Raw genomic sequence first — 23,949 nt, forward strand, 5'->3', positions numbered from 1 at the left:
AGAATTCCAGACCAGGTCTAAGAGGTTAGATCAGGATTCAGCAGCACACACGGAGTATTGGTTCTTCCACAGAGCTATCCAAGTGAATTACACTTCTGTAAGAAGCGCAGAATGTTAAATCAAAGACTTAGTACAAAATGTTTAATTGCTAATCATTCAGTAGGCATAAAGAACAGATCAAACCGATACATTTCGTTCTTCAAAGGCATTGTTAACCTAAAAATTTGCTAGACAGAAAAAACTGTCTAGGAAAAGAGTCAAACAAAACGGAAAGCATGTAAGTGTCCCAGTAAAGCACCTTAATGAGTTCAGACCAGCAGCAGCCCCTGGTGGCATACTGGTATTGTCTCACCTATGGACTTAACAGACCTCTGACAACCTGCTAGGACTCTCCATGGGAAGTACTATTCTCCCACTTAATCGCTAACATATTTAAAGATGAAAAGCAAAAATACTACTATGTAAATTTATTCTTCTAGAACTAAAATTCAGGCAAGAGCTGTCCTTGCTGTGCAGCAAGGAAAGTGTAAGCCCAACTGTAACTACACACTGCTAAACTCTTTCAGCAGATGACATGACAATGACCACCCATTTGAGGGCCAATTGCAGAAATAAAAAGGAAGTATTGTTTCCTTTTTGCTGTCTTTCCAATGTGACTGCCTGTGCAGCTGAACACTGATGTGTAATACCATTACATTGTTGGAAACAACTATTGGAAATAGGAAACCATAACTTGCTGATAAGCATCCAAGTCTGAACCATATACTGCTACTGGGTGAAGGTCCAGCTGTCCCCAGTTGGTGAGATCAAAACAGGGATGGTGGCTGAGGCCATGTATGGCCCTGGAATGCCTTTGTCTCACTTAGCACAGCAGTTAGCTGGTAATACTGAAACCAGGTATTCAGATCTTGCAAAGGATTGAATCGAAGAGCACAGCTCAGAAGGGGACAAAGTCCAATTGTCCTGTGGACGTTTCCCCTGTCAGATGTTGTTCAGAAGGGTGCAGCACCACCCACAGGCATTGCTTAGAAACCAGCAGTCTGTAAGTGGAAGGCCTCATTGGAGAGCATTAATGAAACCAAACCTATTACAGAAGGCAACATTAAGGTATCCAAACTACAGAAGGATGTAGATAGCAATTTGATATTTCAAACCTCACCAAGCAAACCATCTCCCACCTCAATGAAAAGAGGGAAACAATCTTAAAGGCATATGGTTCACTGATGTCTCATCCTATAGAAAAAACAACAAATGGAATTACAAGGCTGTGGCACTGGTCACAGGAAAAAGGCTAAGTGAAACAGGTCAAGGGAGTGCACAAATAGGGGAACTTTGGGCAGTCCTAGTAGCAGCATAACATGGTGCTGACTATCTATGCTGACTCCTATGCTGCCTTTAAAGGAGCTACAGAGTGGATAAGCCACTGGGTGGCTAACAACTGGAAAGTAAACAGGTTCCAGTCTGGTAAAATGACAGCTGGAAACAGTCATTAGAGAAGGAACAGTGAGCACTGCACATCAGTTGGATGAAAGGACATAATCTATCAACACCTGTAACTGTTTGATTTAATAAGCTGTTAGCCTGGCCAGGCTGCCACAAGTTGATACAATAAATGATGACCCTGAATGGGAAAGCTTACACCAATGGCTGCATGTCAAGCGAGGCCATGCAGAACAAGCCCATTTGTATCGGGAAAGCATAGCCTGAGGAAGGCCTGTCTATAAAATCATGCAAACAGGTAGTGACAGCCTGTTCCCACTGTCACCTATGGCTCAACACCCAGCTAAAGCACCTCACTTACATACCCAGGATGGAGAAACAATGCATCTCCACTTTCTTCTTTTTCCTGTTATTTTATTGCTATTTTCCCAGGAAGTCAAATTACTCCATTACAGCCAATTCTGAAGGTAATGGACAAAGCAGAAATTCTTTTTCAGTGAAGGATTCTAAGCTTCAGAGTTAATTTCCTTCCTATTACCCTGAGAAAGGTGGAAGTTTCTTACACATCTTTCAGAAAGGTCAGTTGCATTAGGATCAGAGCTATACACAGCTGTTTGCAGACATATGAAGGACAAGGAAAAGTGCATGCTTTCAGTCAGGAAAAGGAGGTTTTGAAACATCTGACCTCTACTTGGCTACTTTTACTACATAATAAAACAAAACTGATTTCCCCAAAGCTATACCAAAAGAAGATTCAGAAATCAGTTAAAAGAGAAACAAACAAACCAAACCACTAGCGTCAGACTTGTTGACATAGTGTACAGCCCTACAACCATGGAATCTTAAAAGCTTAGTGCACAGAAAACACAACGCCAGGGTTTCTTAGTATAGAATTACACATTTATTGTTCACATTTGAAATAATTTGGTTCCTGACTGAACTACTGAAAGTCCTAATGCATCTGTAAACCAAGTCTCACTATAAAACAATTTAAAATGCTGTGTAAAATAATATTATGTATACATATGTTTCACTTCATGGTTTCTCAGCATAATTACTTTGTCTATTTACAAATATATAAAGATTTTGCACTTTAAGTCATCTGAAATATCAAAGAGGTATTTTCAAATCACAGAAATATATAGAACCTGTTTCGTTAAAAATCTACAATATACTGTACATTCAAGTTGAGGCAAAAGAAGTTTTAATGCCAGGTACACTTGAGACAAATGTTTCCAATAATTAAACGATTTCTAAAAGTGCTATTTCTGCTTGCAATAAAAGGTAATATCAGGATCCAGTATTTCCTTACAGTCAAAGTTTCAAACCATTGCTTCATTCACAGAATCAGAACTTGTGTTACAAGAAAAATATCAAAGCTATTATAGCCTTCTTTCAAGAGCTGAAAGAAAGAGGCAAAAAATGGTCTAAAAAAATAAAAGCCATATGCACACACATACACACACCACAATTCAGACCACCATATAATCCTCTAGAAGAATGGTCAAACTCAAAGCATTCTGTTTCACTTTAGAGTAAGTTTAATGAACAAATCTCTAACAAAAAACCCATCAGGCAACACTAGGAAGTCTAAGGCAGTTGTTCTATGTGCAAGTTTCTACATAGCAGAGTACCAACTCCAGAGTCTTCCCATAACTTTGTGCATTACTTGGTTTCTTCTTTGTCACTTTCCACACACTGATTTGGCTTGCTATCTCCAGCAGGATTTTTTGATGCAGCACTGGAACTGAGAAAAAGAGAACATTTCCTTGCAAATAAATTAGGCTTTGGATATAAACACAATACTGGTTTTATGATACGATGTTTAATGTGCTTTGCTATAAATCAGCCATAAGCCTTAGATTAGGCTTTCTGCAAGTTAATCACAACTTAGTGTCTATGCTCTACATAGTTTAGCAATATAAAAATAGCCACTTGCAACATCATCATTTTAGATACCTGCTATATGTAATATACTGAAATGTCTGGCAAGGTTCTGCTGAAACAGGACCATTTGACATAGAGTGAGCTTTGCTTTGCAGAGATGCAGGTTTCATTAAGTGATTGTCCTGGTCAGAACCTGGAAGATAAACGTAGCATCAGTTAAACTAGAGTGTAACTGAAAACACTGGAAGAATTTGCTTCTTTATGTCATTTAAAAACAAAACCAAAATAAACAGCTCAAACCAGAAACCCTACCAAAAGTCTTATGGCATATCTGTATAATAATAAACCTTATTGCTATAGATCTGAGATAAAATTTTGTAGGTACACTTAACACTATGTTAAGATTAGGATGCTAAATATGAAAATTAAACATTTACATACACAATCACCACTGTAGGTAGTCACATTGAAGTCAAGTTTAAAGTCATGTAAATGTAAAGTTTCTCACTTTACAATTGATGAAGCTTTTTAACTCCCAAAGTAAAAACACCTTCTCCAGCATAACTATACAGTAATTAATGCCAATATGAGAACTCGCAATCTTGATAGAGTATAGAAAAAAAATTCAAGGCACTAGGTTAGCCTTAGTATGTATATGAACTTAACTATCACTAAAGTAATGGAAAGACTTGGCCAAACTTAGCAAGGACAGATGAGTTCTCATCAATTCTTGGCATTTAGATTTGAAAGCTTTTATATGAAATGGAAAAAATAGAATGATTCTATATTCACAGCATTCATCATAGCTTTATAGAATTGGACAAGTGTTGCGGAACAAACCATTAAAACAATTCTAATGTTAAACTGTGCAATAATATTCAAATGGAGTATGATTGTGGGAGACATGTTTTTATTTCTATATCCTAATCTTAAATTACTGGATAATAGTAAGTTGAAGAACGCCACTTAGCAGAGAGACTATGGCATTAAATACATCCAGAGACACCAGAATTTGGAGAATGACAAATAGAAATCAAAAGCTTTAGTGTACAATGAATGTTAAACAGACCAAGTTGCTCACATATCACTAAATCAAGTAATTTTTCCTGAGCCATAGCCAATCTGTTCTGTTTCTTAAAAAATGGAAGTTTTCCTATTGTGGAAAATAATTTCACTTCACAGTTAGAGAAGCACTACAGGAATTGCACAGAAGAAAAACAGGGAGAATCCAGAACATGAGGCAGGCTACTTTATCTAACAAGAATACTATCTTTACTTGCCAGCTGTTTCACACATTTATCTTTAAATGTTGGCTGCCACAAGAAGAATCTGTTTAACATGCTGCTACTCCTCCCCCATCTTTCTTCCCCCCCCCCCCCCATCTCACCTCACTCTCCCACCCCTTAGAAGACTCAGAGGTGAAGACCAAAACACTTCATGTGCATATTCAGGCATAAATAAAACAAAAATCATCAACTTTAAAGAAAAAGAGGAAGTAAAAAATATTTTCAATTAAAACAATATTCCAAACTGTATGTCATATAGCCACATATTCATTACATTTTCTGCAGAAATTCCTTCATAAAGATTTGAATCTTAAAATTCAATTGCTCAGGATGCCATTTTCACTATTTCTTTTCCCAAAGAATTATTTTTTTACTGAATATGTATGTGTACACATATTTAATACTACCTCAACTCAAATAATTAATGTCGGTGTTTCCCACGTTATGATGTGAAGTGGTTTGGTAAATGTTAACAAGTATGAATGAATTACATAAATAATGGTCAGGGAAGGAGTCATTATGATTCCCTTTTTAAAAAAAAATTTAGTGATCAGTTACCTTGACAGGCAGAGACATACAGATAAATAGCTAGATTTGTCTGGGGAAGTTTTGGAGTTTTACCACTTTTGTTCCTATTGGCATCTTCTAGTTCAAAGGGAAAAAAAAAAAAAAACACCAAAAAAAACAAGAAAACAGACACACACACAAAAATCCCCAAACATCAACCAAAAAAAACAACAAAACCAAAACACACACAGAGTACAAGAACATAATTTGAATCAAATACTTGCTTCCTGAGAAGGCACTTGAAGTTGTCACATTTTCAGAGTGCTTGTAATCAGTTGGCATACTTAAGAACTGTTGCTTCAGCCATGCTCCTCTATCTTCTTCAAATGCCTTTCTCTAGGAAAAGAAGTGACAGTTTCCACTTATGATCACAGGAAAAAGTTTAGACCACACTAAACTGATGCTATCCTATCTAAGCGAGCAGAAGTTAGAACATGTCCATGTAATTAAGGAAATCCATGTAATTAAGGAAAATCAGCAGTTTAAATACAGAATTACAGTCCTGTGAGCAAGGTTTTGAATCCCACAAGGATTAGCTGAGGCTGTATTTATTTACAAGCCAAAACCTATGCTTTTTTTCCACAGAGGTCTGACTAATCCTATCGTTTTACTATTCTGCACTCCAGTGACACAATCTCCTATCACTGCTTCCCTTCCCCCCCAGTGTAGCATCTTCTCTTGGAGGTAGCCCTCATTTTGGGGCTATCATGGGAATGATATTTCTCTATAAACGTTAGCAACCAGATCTTGTTGGATAGCTGCACTTCAGCGTATAACAGCATACTTCATTGTAACTCATCTTCCATAAGAATTCCCTTTTCTAATACCTCAAGTCCTAATCTAATAGCAGCTTCTGTAAAACTTCTTCGTTCTTTCTCAAAATTCTTTTTCTGTTCCCGAAATAGTCTCCATTCTTCCTGGAGACGCTCTCTTTCCTCCAACAAATAGCAGTCCTGTAGTAACAGAGTGGTGTCATCGTCACATGGAGACATAAGCTGCTGCTGCAAATATAAAGCAACAAAAAGCACAAACATCGATTCAGGAGTGACTATTATAAGAGATGCAATATTTCCACAGGTCCCATTCTATCAGAGAAATGATTGAAGTTTAATATGGAAACAATGCAGAAAGTTTGGCTGGTGGGCTAGAGTTTCAGATGCAAGTGTTCCTGTCCATGAAATTACTCATGAAATTACTAACCAGCCCACTAGCACACCTGTACTTTAGACCAACCATTAAGATATTTTATTGCCAAAGAATGAAGAAAGGCTTAGAGGTGAGAAAAAAGGCACATTAAAAAAAAATTTTAAAAGCCCTCTGAAAAACAAACTCCACCAAAATCAAAACCACATCACCAAGAACAAATCAACCAACCGAAAAACCACCACAGCAAAAAAAAAAACAAAACAAAACAAAACACCCACACAACCAGAAAAGCTTAGATACAGTTGAGGGGGAAAATAATTTAAAAAAAAAAGTCTACTACCTGTAGGAGCTGTTGCTGAGTTTTGATCATTTCTTTACACTGCTGAATCTCTAACTCCAGCTTTTCAGTTTCCAGCTCATGGTCTTCTCTTGAAATGACATCTTTTACATTCAAAGCTCCTGAGTGTACACGTGACACTAAGTGGGGAGGGGAAAAAAATCTAATTAAAAACAACCCAAAAAAAGGGACTCATAACAATAGCAAAATATTTTAGACTCTGTTTCATCCTGAAAGAAACAGGATACACAGTATATTCAAGTCACTTCTATCAGAGACAAGAAATCCAGAGTTGCTGCTACAGAATTATGCACAAAATCCAGTTCAGAAAACAAAAAAAAAGCAATGAAAACATAGATATTTCACATTCCCCAAAGTAAATGATGTATCTGCACTGCAATAAAAGTGTTGCAAAAACCCCCAACTATTTTGGGTTATTTAATAGAAAAAATCAAAGACAACTGAAGACTTCTTCTCACTGACATGCTCTTAGCCTATTCTTCTGAGACCACTTTTGAAGAGCTTGTGCTTTCATAAAAATATGACTATATTTATCACAGATATAAAAAGAAAGCCTTTTCCTTCAAGTATTGTGAAGGAGAAATAGAGCTAACAAACATTGTGTGCATATTTTCATCTCAGTTAGGGAATGTCTTAAAGAAGAATAAAATGTATTTTGTATAATCAAATACTGCTTTATTTAATTTCATGCATAATTATCACAGTGACTGTAATGAGCCAAGTTTTGATTCCCTGATGCCAGTGTTTGAACATTAATTGAATTCTCAAGGGCTAGATGTGGTCATCTCTACAGAGAAAAAAAAAATTAAAAGCTGACTCTAAGCAAACTGCAAATACTTGAAACATTTTTTCCTAATGCTTACACATTTTTTTCAATTCATGATACCAAATCAAGTATTATTCAGAACAAGTGTTCTTAAAATCCTTTCTATAGTATAAACATACCCTCACAGACCATCTGCTTTCTTATTTGCAATTGCATGCATGACCTTCTCAGTCTTATTCCTGACTGCAAACATCCCTGTGACAGCAGCAGCATTTGCTTGCATGGGAAAATAATACTAGGAAAGAATTTTATATATTTTTAGATGTCTTTTAATGCTGTTTAACAGCTGGAAATGAGGGGAGTCCAGCACCATATCATCAGCCACTTTGCTTTACAATGCCACAAGAAGTCTCAGAGGTATGGATGTGGCAAGCCTAGATTCTGGAGAAGGATTTACATATTTTGCATCCAGTTACTTCAAAACGTTGTCTGCATTACTTGAACAGCTCAAACATGGGGAAAGGCAACAATCATTACTATGGGCATGTACTTTCAAAGGAAAAATAATTGTTCCTCCAGAAAGCTGCTGTTTACTGTGTCAAACTGTAATTGTGTCCTTTCTCACAAACAGGCTTGGCATGCAATTGCTTCCCTAACTACATACAATTAAAACTCACACAGAAAAATGCCAATTGCAAGCCCTTTCAGAAAGTCTACCAGGTCACAGTTCCTTCCATTTCAGTTCAGACAGTCAGTAAAGTAAATGGAATCATCAGTAGCATTTTATATGTACATACAATACAGTTAAACATCACCTTGGTTATCTAGCTTCTCAACGTGATTTTTCAACATCCTCCATTGTTTTCTAATGCTGTTGGTAAGCTGCTCTCGCACAGTTTCACAAGACAGTTCCCACATATTCTCTTTATTTAACTCTCCAATATCTTCTTCCAGGTCTGACAGCACCTGTAGAAGCAGAAACAAGAAATGGTACACCACTCCATTCCAAATACATGCATTTGTTTAAATACATATAGGGATTCAACTTAGTTAAGGAAAACCCTTATAGACAGGAAAGGGTTTTCTATCTAGGGAAGTCTGACTGTCAGAAGTTCAGCTTCCTGACAGCATGATGCTGAAGAGACAGAAATAACCTGGCAGTCCCCAGAACCTCACCACAGAGTATCTGCTAGCAAGACTCATTCACTCTCACACATCTTCAAACTACTAAGTTCAGACTGCTAAATTCAGCTGTCACTTAAATGGTAACTGCCCATAAACTCACTATGCATCATGAACAGGATTTAAGACAAAGATTTTCTGCAATTGAAAATTAAGTAAATTTGTCCCTGCCTTGTTTTTCTTCATGAAGAAAACCCCCACCCATAACACACTCAGGGCAGAGTGGAACTGGCACCTCCCTCTCACACTTCTGTTTTACACTAATGCTCAAACATTGAACCTGAATGCTGTCCTGAAGGGCTAAGAGACATGAAAGTCTAAATGGACAACAGAAGATCAGCCCAGGACACTATAGCAGATTTAGATTGAAAAAGCTATAGCTGTTTCCATACAAGGCATGAATACTCCACTCTTCTCAAGAATTTAACCTGTTCTATACTATCCTAATTACCATGCAGATTTAATTTTCATTGAACTTACTGGTCCATCTTCAGACCTTTCTTTAGGTTTCTGTTTCTGTGGTGGGAGTAGCGAAATAATCTCTTTCTTCATTTGCTGCAGAACTTTTTTCAGCTCAGCATTTTCCAATAAAAGTTGTTTTTGGCGTTGTTCATAATCACTTAACAGAACTTTGTACATTTCTTCTTCATTTCTGGAAGGAGAAATCTTACAGTAACAACATAACAGCCATAATACATGCTTCAATTAATGTTCTCAGACAACTACCTGGCTTCTGTCTTATCAGTCCTCCATGCACCTCTCTTCCCATCAGCTCTACCAACATAATTTAGAACTTCCATAGCTACAAATGAAAAGGATATTTCAAAGTGTGAAACAACATGCAAATATATACAGGTGACATTGCATTTATCTATTTGCATTTACATGCAGTTATTATCAAGACACCATTATTGGCCAAATATCCCCCTCACTCTTCAGACTCATACAAAACTATATTGGTCTCCTTACCAAAACTAAGATAATCAAGGACAGAAAATAAATGTTTGTGTTTGGAACCTGACAGAGGAATGTATTCTCATCCTGGCTTATCTTTTTTATGCATTTCTTAATGGCACCTCATCCTTATTTCAGTATTTGTACCAATGATATATCAACTCCAATCTCTCTTCTGGCAATAATACCAGGAAAAACAAACCAACCCCAACAAAAAACCAAAATCCACCACCACAACAAAGTCCCAACAATGACACATCACTATGGATACGTAGTTCAAGTTCAATTCTAGTAAGCTATCAAGCAAACAGTAACTATATTTAAAACTCTTATTTTGACCTCACTGATACTTGAACTGGAATTAAAACAACTGGAGTCAAGAATATGGCACAACTAAGTTTTGCTGACCTTGGGGTGAGACTTTAGAGATTACTGAGCTCATACCTAAAACAACTTTGTGTAGCCAAAGCAGCTGTTCCTGCTATAATGTCCTAACCTGGTTTGGCTCCCCACAGGCACGTCCAGAAAACTAAATCAGCAGAAAACTAAGTTGCCAACAACATCAATATTTTTCTTCTGGTTTAGGGAACTAAACAAGTTTACTCAACTGCAACAAGCATTACAGTTGCAAACAGATTAATGTTTTGGGGGTGCCAGCAGGGATGAGAAAAAGAACAGGAACACTGCAGGAAAAACTATACAAATACTCTAAGGCCAAATATGTGAACCAAAAGGTGCAGATATTTTCAGAATCACCTAACACCAATATCTGTCTTCAGCAACACACACAAAAGCTCCACTCATGCTAGACAGTATCAATTAATACTTCAAACACAATTTGGGCAGCACAATATACAAGTACTCATATGGTCAAGATTTCTTCTCTCCTTGTTGCACATAGCATGAGATGCTATGTGTACTTCCTCTCTAAAATGTCCCATCACTAACACAAGGAGATTGTAGCTCCTCAAGTGGAAAAGAAAACAAAACAAAATAAACCCACTCATCCAATTTTCCTTCCTGACTGTATCTGGTGGCGATAACAGTGTTTATGATACTATCTGAAGTTTTGTGATGACAGCAGAAGCAAGAAGGTAGGAGACAACTCTCTCTTAGGAAGCTTTCTCCTTAAGTAAAAAAAGTCATTTTGTAAAAGATATCCATCTTGGTTTGTGCTTGGTAAACAATCTTATGGAACACAATATAAAAGTTTATTAGCCTTACACAGTCAGTTGACATGAAATATTACACATTTTATGCAAGATTTTAACATCTAAAAGAAAATCTACAAAAGGAGGCCCATATTGATTTAAAAGGTACTCAGAACCAAATTTAGATACTTAGAACATACAGAATATGCCATTTTGCTGTAGTAAAATTCATGGAGCTACTTACCTATCTTTTTGTCCTTTTTGTTCATGACTAATTGTTGCAAGCGTTCCTTCAATTTGTTGTATTCTCTCTCTTTCCTCTTCATATCATGATTGTACTGTGTAGCTCTACTTGAAATTATGTTTTGTAACTTCTGTACCTAAAATTGATCCCCCCAAAAACATTAAAAATAGTTTCTTCAACTAAAGGATTTTCCTTCAGAAAATGAAAAGTAATATATGAAACAAAATGATGCTTCTATTAAACTCGATTTCCAGTGAAAGAAAGTGACAAAAGGAATCGGAACTCTCCCAAGCCATAGATCCTGACCTTAGACTCATGTTCTGCAGAAACCAACACCATAAGCAACATATTATAATACTATAGCTCCTCTGAGGGATTCTTTAGCATTTTTATTGAAGAGAGCAGAGAAGGACATGTTTTTGTTTTAAGTAACTGATGTTCAGGATCTAGTTTAACTCTGAAGAATGCTTGTTAGGTTTACACTTTAAAAAAAAAAAAAAAGGAGTACTCTTATGTTGGACAAAAGGATGCTGGAAGACAGATTATTCCACTTGACCTAAAAGAAGATTAAAACATATCAAAGCACATTTTTGGCCTGGACTGTTAGTAATCGGGGTGTTTAGGCTTTTTTAAAATCAGTTTTCATCTTACAAGCATACAGCACAGTCAACATTTTAAGTTGGAAATTTTGGATGTTCACTATATACAGATATATGTATATATAACAATCATTGTGATTGCTAACTCTATGAATGTTTGTGAACACACAACAGTCACAGAAACTTACGAGCTATGCACAGCACAGCGAGGGAAGAGCACACTGGAAACAAAGCTCTAATTAGGCAGTGCCTTAGATTTCAAAGAGTTTTCCGATCTTGGCTCTTCCAAGACTCCCAAGTTTAATGAGACTGTGCTTTTGGGCTGGCTTTACCCCTACCTCCATTTTTGGTCTTTTGCTCTCCTCTACAACATAACGAAAATAAATTAATCAAACACACACACACCACAAACAAACAAGAAGCATTTGAAGTGAACAATTACAAGACACCTTGCAAAAAAATCATATTATTGAGTAGCTATGTGACAACATAGCAACTACAAGACAACTTACTTCATCCTTTTCACTTTTAAGTAACTGGTGCAAATTTCTGTTCTTGCTTTGCAGTTGTCTGTCTCTTTCCTGAAGTCCAACTATTTCTCTTTTAGATAATTCCAACTGTTCCTAGAAGAAGGGTTGTTAATTCAGTATCAAGGATAGCAAGTAACTGAAGAAAAACCAAACAAAAATTACAAAACCCACACCCAAACAAAAAAACACCCCCGCAAACAAAAAGCAACAGTTAAACCAAACTGCCAAAAGACCTCACTTGAAGTTAGCCTTTATATTTGATTTGATGTTCATTAAGCCAGGATTCCATATTGTGATAGTGAGGCAGACACTAAACAACCTGCAGGAATTTGAGACTGCAGTATTCCTGGAACGCTTCTGTTAAACAACCAAGGGAACAACTGACGCAGTACAGAGACTGTGAGCACAGCAAAGCAAATGGGAAATTTCACATATAGAGAGTAAGGCTGGATCAATGTTCTCATTTTAACAGATTATATAAGCAAAACTAGCATTTTAGAAGTATTTTTCAACAAATGCGAGATACAAACAAAAACAAAACTGCCAACTTAAATGACAGAGCCAAACACTACATACAAGCTCTTTTTCTTCATATGCATAGTGAGCTACAAATGCAGAGAGATATTTAAGCAGGAAGAACTTCTAAGCAAATCACATTGGAATATCAGTAACACAGTAGTGGAAGTAAAGAGGATTGCTGTACAGTACCCAAAAGAATTTGCATGAGAAAATTTAGTTGTCAGCTGGTAAGTTAAGTGCCCTGGGACTGAAGTAGTACTATCAGGTTTTACCTTCCCCACCTTAAAGTCATTTGCCTAGGAAACACAACTGCAGCATTCTGGAACCTAACACTACATAGTATTTGTATAAAAAGGAGTGCAGTTACACATGATTTTTAATGCCACATTTAAGACACAGATGACCAATCTCAGCAGAAGGACTACCATGATTTTGAGAATCTACAGCAGTATTTGTCAAGGAGATAGTGCTGGCTAGCCCTATTTAAAAATCAAGCCAAAAAGACCTCAAATCATGAACTGAAATTTTATTTTCGTGACAGAATCAAGGAAAAGACATTATTGTTCCAATAAAACTGCACATGCAAGTCCCCATGAAGTAGCCTATGCTGTGAACTTCCAATATATCTGCTACTCCACAGTGAATAGCCTTGTGTACATATTCATGTTGTGATAAAACAGAGCTTAGTAACTTCAGTTTTAACAACAGCTTCCAAGCACTTCTTACAAAGAAGCTTTGTAGTCAGCTATCCAAGGAATCCAACAACAACAAAAATTTACATTAAAAAAGCTACATATAAAGACTGATAGAACCCTATGACACACAAGAAATGCTACCCCCAGTTTTATTGTCTACACTTATATTGTGAGTTTACGCTGGACATATAATTTTAAGACTGATAAGAACCCTACGACACACAAGAAATGCTACTTACACATTTATCAGTTACAACTATATTGGGAATTTATCTTTTGGAGCTGGACACATAATTTTAAGTGATGCTGAATGATACAAACTGAAGTGTTTAACACTTTCACACACAAACACCTCTAAGCCAAACAGTCTTCCCTCTTCCTTGATTCAAGAGGTCATAACTGTCAATAAGCATGTAAGCTTTCCGTTCTCTCAATTCATATTTTTTAAGGAATTTTAAACTGGAGAAGAGACTTTAAAAAAAAACAAATCAAACAAAACCAAACACAGAAAACATACAATTGCAAATTAGCCCTGGGGAGAATACCACAAAAAAGCGCTCACTGTTAAGACTGTACAGTATCTGTTACACAAGTGCTGCATAACATTGGCTGAGTTATCTTGTTTTCTACCTTTAGTTTAGCATAGCAGTTCTGTAAGTGATCCATATCACTACCCAGTTTCAGATGCTGCATTTCTACTTCTTCCTGAGCTCGCAGATTCTTGTGCTGCAGTACAAGCAATTCATTCATGCAATTTATGATAGATATTAAATTTAGTTCTTTTCCTTTGGACTCTGTGTAAATAGAGGGAAAACCCAATGTTGTCAATTCCTGGCAAAAGACAAGGGGGGAGAGAATAAATAAGTGGATCAGTCTCCTACCATTCTCCCAAAGACAAACAGTATCAGTGTGGTTGGGTGGCAAATTACACCCACACACCCATACCCTATTCCCCACCAACTTCAGCTTGTGAGCACTGAGAAAGAAACCACCTTAATCCAGTGAATCTTTACTACCACAAATTATTTAATGCCACCTTTACACAACCTCCAATAAACAAGATCTGGCTTACCCTATTGAGATAGGATATACTCTGTTCAATATTCTCTTCTGTGCAGAAGGCACTGAAAAAGTTGTGCGTGCTTTTAGATGAAGGCAGTGGCAGGCGTAGCACTTGTGAATTCATGCCTGGAGGAGATAGCTTTTCATCTGAGGTATACTGAAAAATATTTTTGCTATCTAAAAGTTAAAAGACATGAAGAAACAAGTCAGGACTAACAGTTTACAACTCTTCACATACAAAAAAATACCTCCAACTACTCAAATTATTATTTACAGAAGTTTACAAGCCTAGAGGTTAGAATTTAATCTAAGATGACATATATTAAGCAATTCACAATTAAAAATTATAAACTTCCACTGAAGAGTTAAAGGCTTGATTGCATTTTACGTTATGGTATCTTTCAAATGTTCTACATCAAGAAAAACACCTGTCTAATCTTTCTTCCTAATTGGCTTGCTACAACACAAGTTTTTTTTCATTTTTTACAGAGGTGCAAAAGCTATGCATTTAGTGACAATTCTTATAGAATGTATGATATCCTTATTTATATTAAGTGTATGCTGTAATTCAGTTCTTACACTAGGTAGAAGCAAGCAAGAAAATATTTTTTCCTTTAATAAATTTGTAATAGATTTATGAGGCAACAGAATTTAGAACCAGAAAATTCTGCAAATGAATGATAACCCTAAAGGTGCGATTAAAATAATAGTGTGGCTGAAAAGATTCAGAACCTTTAGATATACTTTAAAAGACAACAGCATTTCTGTACTGACTCGGTCTACATGTACTACATGTTATTTAACATTCTGCTTAGTCAACTATGTCATGCACAAAACTCTAATCTCTCTCTAGCAGTTAGCAAATCCACTAGATTTAAAATACTATCAATTTACCTGATGACAGCACTGGCACAGTAATAGTCTTCCAATCTCCCATAGCAACAAAGACAGGCAGGGTACCTGAGCAACTGGTTCAGCAGTGAAGCATTTAGTACAATTGCTGGCAATGCGTGTTACGTCGGCATCTCCTAAAATAGCAAGAGCATTTTAAATTAACAATAGCAGCTAATACAGCTAGAAGATTAAAGAAGGCATAGGAGAGTGACTATCGGACTTGAGACACCTGAAATTTTTCTACTTCTTTAGACACCATTTGAAACACAGTAAGCACAATAAATATTATGCATCTATCTACTTCAGTTATCATTAAACTTAACTTAGTCTTGTAGACCGTTAAAGCTAAAATGCCATGCACACATGAAAATGCTCATGCTGTAGATACCTCAGTTGTCCTGTTGATATACAGGAAACACAGGAAGCCAAATACTGTATATTTTGCTGCAATATAATCAGGAAGTAATCTTATTAATGTAACTTCTGTGAAGTTTTAACATTAATCTGAGTAGAAGTATTATTTAAAGAGAAAGATAACAAGGGGTCTAGAGAACATAATGGCAGAGGGCAAAGGAACTTCTAATAGATATTTAGACCATTTAAACTGAACTTAACCTATACGTTTAGCTGTATTGACTTTCTCTGGCAAGTTGATTGCTGCTCTGCAGAACCTCTAAAACTCACCCTGTTGGCACAGCCACCCAGTACAGCATTGACCCTCTGGAAACCAAAGGAAGTCACAGACCAATTACCCCCTCACCCTCCTTCCACCACCTAATAAGAAAGCACATAATCGCTTTAGAGCTACCACACTGATGGAAACTTCAAATCCAGCTTGGATGCTTAAGATTTGGACAGCACAACCCATCAGCTGTTATGTGAACAATGACACTCAGGGAAACAAGGTTTTCACCAGACAGAAAGGTGTCCTCCTTTTTTCAACTAACACTTTGAAACAATATGGCAAGTCAGTTCTATATGGAATCTGCAGAATTCTAGAATATAGGGATGTTTTCCTCTAAATCCCCACTAATGTTCCAACAAACACACTCTGGATAAGCAACTTAAAAATTTATGACACCAAAATGTTATATTTTTATTCATTTTGAGACACCTCTCAAGTTTTTCCCTTTTAAAACCAAGATGTCTAGAAATGTGCAAAGTGAAGGTTCTGATTCTAAAGAGAAGAACTGACTTCATAGCAGAAATCTTTCCACAAAGAAATCTTTTTTTTCCACCCATCCACAGCAACTGCTGTTTTAGAAATTGAATTCAAAGTCAAACTAAGGATTAGGAGGACACACTTCTTACATGCAAGTTTCATTTCTGTTGGATCCATCAGATAGGGAAAAATAAAGCAAACATAAGGGAAAAATAAGGCAAGTTATGCTACAAGTCCATTCTCATTACTGGCACCACAATCTTGCATCCTAATAGAAATATTTCAAAAGACTGAAGGAACTCAGGACACACAAAATCCATTAAAGACTGTTGGAAAGTCCACAAAAACACTACTCACATTTCAGATAAGCCATTACTTTCAAACAAAGTGGCTTTTATTCTTTAAGAGGCTGCATACCCATTATGAGATCTTATCACCCAAGTTCCCTCAACGTAAAGCATTACCAACCCAGAGATCACTCTATGCTGACAATACTGTTCTGACACAGCATCTATCACTCCAAATAATGTTTAACTAGAAGCAGAAACAGGAATAGACCAGGTGTGGGAATACAATGCTTCTCTAAATTTGAGCCTTGCAAACCACATGCAGATATATTCAGCACAGATGCTTTATCAAGACTACTCTCTGGTGACACTGTTCTCTTGTTGGTGTACTGAGAAAGAAAATTAACACAAACTCAGGCTCAAGAGGGATGCCTAGTGAAGACAGAGTAAGAACACAGGCAGTACAACAAAGTCCAGACAATGAAACTACGTTCTTCCTACATTAACTAACTTTGAAGGCTAGAGCCTTTTGTCTTGCAGGGATCAAATGCAGTACACTGCATAGTGTTTAACACATCAGATTAAAATCCATGCTTAGCCACCTCAAGATTTGGAAAGTGCCAAACTCAAAAACTTCCTTCAAATGTTAAACCACTACCACAAAATACCTTAAATTGTTATATGTCAAGCAAGTGCAGTAGCTTTGAAGCAGTAATCATTGCAGAGATTGGTCAGCATTTTATACTTGAATCATCTTTACACACTGTATTTAAAATTAAACTCAGATGTGCAGAATAAGACAACTCCATGTCAGCTGCAAAAGGGAATGCTACAAGTCCTTAGTCCCATGCTAACATTACCTCTTCCATTCCACATGGCCTCTACTGCCAGTTCAGGACCTTAGCCATGACTTGTAAAGCTATCTAGTGATTAAGAACCATCAGACAGATTTCCTTCCCAGTCTAGGCAGTTCCTGTGGAGCAACATGACTCAAAATAGCCTCACTGAAGTATGCAAGAGCTGAAGATGAGCATTCCTGAAGACGACAGAAGGGATGCAAAATTATTTTAGATACACTGAATTCAGAAGGGACTCTTCACCCTTAGCACACTACAACACTTTTTAACCACTGCAACGTACCAGGAATGTATTCATGAAAAGGAAGAAAATGTGTAATTCTGAAGCAGGGGTTTTTGTTATTATAGACCAATAATAATACAATCCATAAGACTGAAAAGCACCCTAGGCTATCATAATTAACACACAGAGACTTTAAGCAAATAAAATGAGATTTGTGGTTTGTTTCTCTTCCCTCTCCAACATCCTGTTTGGGAAAGCATTCAGTAGGAAGAAAAAGATTTTTTTTTTCCATGAATAAATAAGTATCAGCATTTCATACTAATGTCAAAAGTCTGACTGGCTGCAGGTGGGGAAAAGGAAAAAAAAAAAAAAGAACTACTGAACAGTCAAAACTGCTGTAACTATTTAATCACTTTCTTTCTGTGTCCATTCTCTGTAAACAGGGATTTCTTGCAGTTAGTTACTTTATCAACAACTTCATCTCTTGCCAAAAAAGAAAAAAAAAAAAATCTTTAATGACCCAATGTCTGGTAGATGTAATTCTGACAACCAGCAGTATTGCTTCCTGTCCCAAGTAAGAAACTCCTGGAGTAGAGAAGACCTAGGAGGATTGTCAGGTATTTCAAATGCCTAAACATAACAGAGACATCTCACTACAAACTGACATCATAAAAAGCCAAACATACACACACGTCCCCAAAATACTTGCACAAAAATTAGAGAACTTGATTAATAACAAGGAAGCAATAATGAAACCAAACATTTAAGTGCTTGTTAGAACAAGTTAAATACAAGAAAACCTTAAAAAAGCATCACGGTAATAGTGTACCCAAACTTGAATCTTAGAAAGGCATGGGGGGAACTTTGACAAAAATTTACAGGAAGAGTTGCAAAAACTTGTGTATCATTCACTAGCAAATACATCTTTCTTTTCAAGAACAAGTTTAGATTAAACCTCAAAAATAGTATATTCCACAAACACAGGAAGTTTAAAGGAGTTTTTCTTAAAATTACTGGTTTGTGTTTTGCAGAACAGGGGAGGGATTGACAATGAGTGTGCAAAGATCACAAGACAAATTTTATTAAGTAAGCCTGAGTTCACACCGTATCACAACTTGAAGGTCATGAGCAGCAAGGAGGATTATAAACTTTACATAATTCAGCATACTTAAAATTTTCTCAAAATCACACTTATACTTGAAAATAAGCAATTATAACTAGGTTTGTAAAACTTCAGACAACCAGAAGATAATCACTTGTCACAACACCCTGCTGTGATCATGTTACACCATCTGTCCATTAACCTATACAGGGTGTGACAAACTGGAAATGCAGTATCTAGTAATCCAGAAAACTTTGTGCCCTGTCAAAGTAGAGGGGATAAAGAAAGGCAGATTTTGACAGAGGTTTCTACCTGCCCCAAATAAGGCAATGTCTTAAATAAAAAGTCAGTATCCACCAAAATTGTCAAACATTCCTTTCGTGTGTATTTCAAACACTACAACAAGTTGTCACATGGGTATGTTTCAACCTGTAGAAGTGTTTGGGGTGGGGATAGCTAGCATTTCCTGAAAGGGCAAGATGATTTCTTCTACTAAACTTATATCCCAAAAGGAGGTGTGAATCTGTGTAGAGCTTTACATTTGTCTAGTAACCCACAGATGCCACAAAGATGGCTTTTATCCAGGTAGACAAAAAGGCATGTCAGTATGTAAATGTAGAGTACACTCCAGTCATGACATTGTAGGTTTACAAATATATCCCTGATAATGTCATAGTACACCTAATTGTTTAATTCACATAACCATCACAAAAGACCATTTTGAACTAACATTATGTATCTTCACATAAGCATTTTCTTATCACTAACACTATTTCTGTTACTCTTCAAAATTGCATTTCCTGTTTGCATTCACGAACCACTTACTACATGTAGCTGGAGCCGATCATTGTGCTACCAAACCTTCCTACATCTCAGATACCCAAGAGGAAAAACCTCAGAAATAGTCTTCTGCAGCTCCCCCTCCTTTTCCCTTAAGGTCAATTTCAGCCAACTTTATAGCTTGGCTGTCTCTGCAGATCTGATTTTTAAAAAGAAAGAAAAAGAAACACCAAAACCACAAGCAACAAAACAAACCACAACCTTATTAGATCCCGAAGCTGGCAATATATACTGGGCAGAGTATTCTAGGTCTCAGAAATTATTAAATTCACAAGTTTTCCAAGGAATGGAAGATGGTAACCATAACTAAACTCTCAATTGCCAGAGAACTCAAGTCTCTTCTAGATTTCTACTGAGCAAAACAGAAGTGTCACAGAACAGAACGTATCTCACGGTGTGCTGGAAGAAAGAATGAGCCAACACACCTGGGGCAAGACAGCATAACTGGAGTATCAAAAAAGCTTTTTACCATGTTTCCTACCAAAAGCTCTTAATCTAAGACATCAGTGGATTTATTAATAGCTGGGGAAGGGCAATGTGTAGGAATAAACTAAAGAATGGCAAAGAGATGGAATGAAAGTATATCATATCAAAATTCCAAAGAGACCAAAATTCAAGTCCCAAAAGGGTCTGTGCAGGCATCTCTGCTGTTCAGCAAATTTTAAAAGACGATCAGCAGGTAGTGAGAAAGTTCACATATTGTAAAGAGTTTTTCAGAAAAATAAACACCCAGGTTGAAGAACTGCAGAAGGCTGTCCTCACACTAAGCAGAGGGATGATAAAAATCAGCAGCTGACATTGTATGTTCATAAATGCATACAAGCACAATGAAAAAGACAACTCTGTTGTACACTTAAACCAGCAGCCTCTAGTTAGGTATTAACATGCAGGAAGAGATCCCAGGGCCACTATGATTAGTCCTCTGGAAATAATACCTCACAGGCTGTTAACAGAACACTGGTGCAGAGGAGAGACAAAAGATCATCGTAATGTGTCTGTATGAACACCAAGATTTCTCAAATTAAATACAGGTACAACCTTCTCTGTATAAAAGGCAGAACAGACTTGAAAAATGGTACAAGAAGGTCAACCAAGACTTTTACAGAAGAAACTAAGAAGCTGTGACTTTTCAGCTAAAAAAGGAAACAATTAGAGAAACAGGATGACTGCATAGATGATAATAATGAATTTCTTCTTCAAACACAACAGTTATATAGAATGAAATGAAATTCAGCATAAAAGCTGGAAAATAAGAGCATTTTTCCTGCATAAAACAGTTAAATTGTGGACTTGTATCATTATGAGATGCTGTGAATGGTAACTACATAAAACTGGCCGAAAAATATCCATCAGTAGCTATTACATGTAAAAAGAGATACACCCTTCTGCTCAGAAATCATTCAGCTCCAGAATGCAGTATCCTGGGACGATACACAGATAAAACCACCACTGTACAATCAACCTATGTTTACAATCTTTTCCTCAGCATCTGCTGAGCCACTTTCAGAGACATGATACTGACTCCAATGAGCATGGTATTACCCTCTCCTATGCTCTCTGTACTCTAAACGATAACAGATATTAGTACTACAGCTTTACCCCCACAACAAACAGTAAGAAGGTCATCTCTCCTGAACACTTAAAAGCTGAAATCTCTGTCAATGGTATCAAAGCATTTCTCTAGGTCTTCTGTTTAAATTCGCTATTAAAATTTACCTAATACGTTCACATTTTACTTTGCATGCCTATTTTAAGTCATTGCCCTAAAATTCCTATCATACCTTTGCAGCATATGGAGCCCTATGTAACCATTTCACTGTCATCACAGAAAGCAGCAGAGCATTCTACACAAACAGAGGATGTGCAGTGACACTGCCAACTGATCGTGCAGTATTTTTTTTTTTGATCTTCGAATGGAAATGGGCTTTGCTGCAAATAAAGAAAAAATTGTATATAAAAAAAAAGGAGGGAGGAGGCGAGGGGGAGGGTAAGACAAAATCCTTGAATCCATCACGTGAGGCTACCAGCAGTCACGAATTCACTGACTCACGAGAAAGCTTTACGGAGCTCACCTCTCGGAGCATCCGCCGCTCGGCGCTTCACAGAGATCCACGAAAAGCTGGGCCTCCCAGCCGCGGAGCGCAGCCGAGCCACTGACTTAGCTGTCCCTCGTCCCGCCGACCAGCCGGAGCCTGACGAGGGGCACATGTCAGGATTCACACTACCGCCGCGACCAGATAGGCTCTCCCCACTCCCAGCTCTCCCCCCCCCCACCCGACGACCCTCCAGAAACGCCGTTCCCCTCGGCCACCCCACGCCGGGATCCCACAGGCAGGGCCCGGCGCAGCCCCCATCCTTCAGGGCTCCCCAGCTCCCATCCCCCCGGGCCCCGCCACCCCCTCCCGCGGCGCGCGCCTCGCCAACGGCCGCGGAACGCCCGTTACCCACCCCACCCGGTACCGACCCCTGCCGAACCCTTCTCCCGAGCCGCCAGCGGGGAGAAAGAGCTCCGCGCACCCACCACGTAGCACCACCTGCTGCGACTGCTACCAGTGCGACGACAGCAAGGGAGAAGGAGAGGACAAACTCCCAAGCGACCTCGACTCCACACACCACAAACGCTCCGGCCGCAGGCCGGGCCCCGTGGGCTTAACCGCCCCCGCCGCCCGCACACCCCGCTCCAGCGCCGCTCCCATTGGCCAGGCAGTTGCTAGGATACCCTCAACAAGGGGCCTGCACCGCCCTGGCGGGCCGCTGCCGGTGGCGGAGCAGGTGTCGCCGAGGCAGAGGTGGGTCCTAGGCGCGCTGTCTGCGAGTTCGGCACCTGTTGGCGGGTCCTGCGGGCGGGGAGGGGCAGGTACTGGCCCCGGCCCCGCTGCTGCGGCCCCCGTAAGGTGGAAGAGAAGAGAGAAGACTGTTAGTTTGGCTGTGAGATCTGCCCGTGTGGCCTGGGCCCTCTCTTGCTGCACGGGTGCGCTGCAAGGAAATTAGAATTTACATCTCCATACCCATTCACAGAGGACTGCGTGGTCACAAGTTTTGGAAAACTCTGGCATTAAAACTAGCTCTTACGTTTCACCGCATGTTGCTGCTTTCGTTTTGCCCTGCAGACAATTTCAGCGGCTGTACACAGCAGTGTAAGGAGCCTTTCCCTGTGCCATGTCATTCAGCTAATCTAAAATCGTGGTTCTCTAGAATACACTTTAAAGAAGACAGCTTCGTAGTTGATCTGATGAGCTGTTCTATGCTGCCTGAAACAAAGGTATTGCTGCTCTGAGCAATTAGCTTACACCAGGAATTTCTGGCACTTCACCAAGAGCAAGTTTTGCCCAAACATCAGAAAAATGCCTCGCTGCAGGAGACCTCACATATTTAACAGTCTGCTCTGTAGCTGGGACTGGTGGAGGAGCAGCAGCAAGACACCCAGTCTGGCACCTGCCTTATTGCCCAGAGAAAAGCAGTTAAATTGTCTAGCATTACCTCACTAATAGTGAGGCTTTTAATAAAATTACAATAGAACTCAGTAAAAGTAATTGAGTAATCATGATTGATAGGATTTGATTACTTTCGTTATTGGGTTTGCAAGAGTGCAGCCTTCAATGCCTCACTAACATCCTCTTCATTTTTTTTTTGATTACTATTACCTTCATATGCAAGTACATCAAATTCTGCAATCATGTGCAATATCTAATTCTCAGTCCTATGTGTCACTCTAAGTTTGTTGCTATGAGTTTTCAAGAATATTCAGCTCCATTCTCTGTAAATCTATCTTAATTACTCCAATGTTCTCTTTACAGTTTAGTTTTGACAAGAGAATCCTGTTGGAGGACCTAGACTCATGAAAGTCTGAACACAAGTAAACTGAAGAGTCTGAGGATTATTTTTGACAATTTGCCAAAAGCTAGGGTGTATTAATGCTGGACAAGAAATGACAAAACAATTACTGTCAGAAAAGAGGCCTAAAAGGCAGTAGACAGGATGGCTGTTATGACTGGGAACCCTCTACCACAGAGAAACAGCAGCAATCAGGATATAAAATATTTCTAATAGTTCACATAGTTATATACCTTCTCATAAATTTGGTTATTCTTCCCCAATTGGTACATTTTGATTATTTTTCTGTATTTTCAGGGTAACAGGGTGGTAACACAGGACACAGGCCATATATTAGTATTTTCACTGTTAAAATCACCAGAGT

General features: G+C 38.2%; 1 protein-coding gene across 1 annotated transcript; it reads right to left on the reverse strand.

Annotated features, from left to right (window-relative positions):
* Window positions 1-3,105: 3,105 nt before the first annotated feature.
* SSX2IP (SSX family member 2 interacting protein) lies at window positions 3,106-15,323 on the reverse strand. The gene is made up of 13 exons (XM_054384427.1): window positions 15,281-15,323; window positions 14,397-14,563; window positions 13,955-14,155; window positions 12,093-12,203; window positions 10,982-11,117; window positions 9,359-9,434; window positions 9,113-9,284; window positions 8,266-8,416; window positions 6,667-6,803; window positions 6,008-6,181; window positions 5,405-5,516; window positions 3,400-3,520; window positions 3,106-3,187 (listed from the first exon to the last, which is right to left on the reverse strand). The coding sequence occupies exons 1-13, from the start codon at window positions 15,321-15,323 to the stop codon at window positions 3,106-3,108; spliced, it is 1,683 nt and encodes a 560-aa protein (XP_054240402.1).
* Window positions 15,324-23,949: the final 8,626 nt, after the last annotated feature.

Source organism: Indicator indicator, chromosome 10, assembly GCF_027791375.1.
Source record: "Indicator indicator isolate 239-I01 chromosome 10, UM_Iind_1.1, whole genome shotgun sequence".
Lineage (NCBI taxonomy): Eukaryota > Metazoa > Chordata > Aves > Piciformes > Indicatoridae > Indicator > Indicator indicator.

What these genes read in the sequence shown, in the direction of transcription:
- SSX2IP (XM_054384427.1), bottom strand. Translation starts at nt 15,323, where the DNA reads ATGGGAGATTGGAAGACTATTACTGTGCCAGTGCTGTCATCAG. An exon ending in ACTGCTATGCTAAACTAAAG is followed by an intron (nt 12,204 to 13,954) that starts GTAGAAAACAAG and finishes CCCTTCTTCTAG; the next exon opens with GAACAGTTGGAATTATCTAA. An exon ending in CTATTAGATTAGGACTTGAG is followed by an intron (nt 5,517 to 6,007) that starts GTATTAGAAAAG and finishes TTCTTTTCCTAG; the next exon opens with AGAAAGGCATTTGAAGAAGA.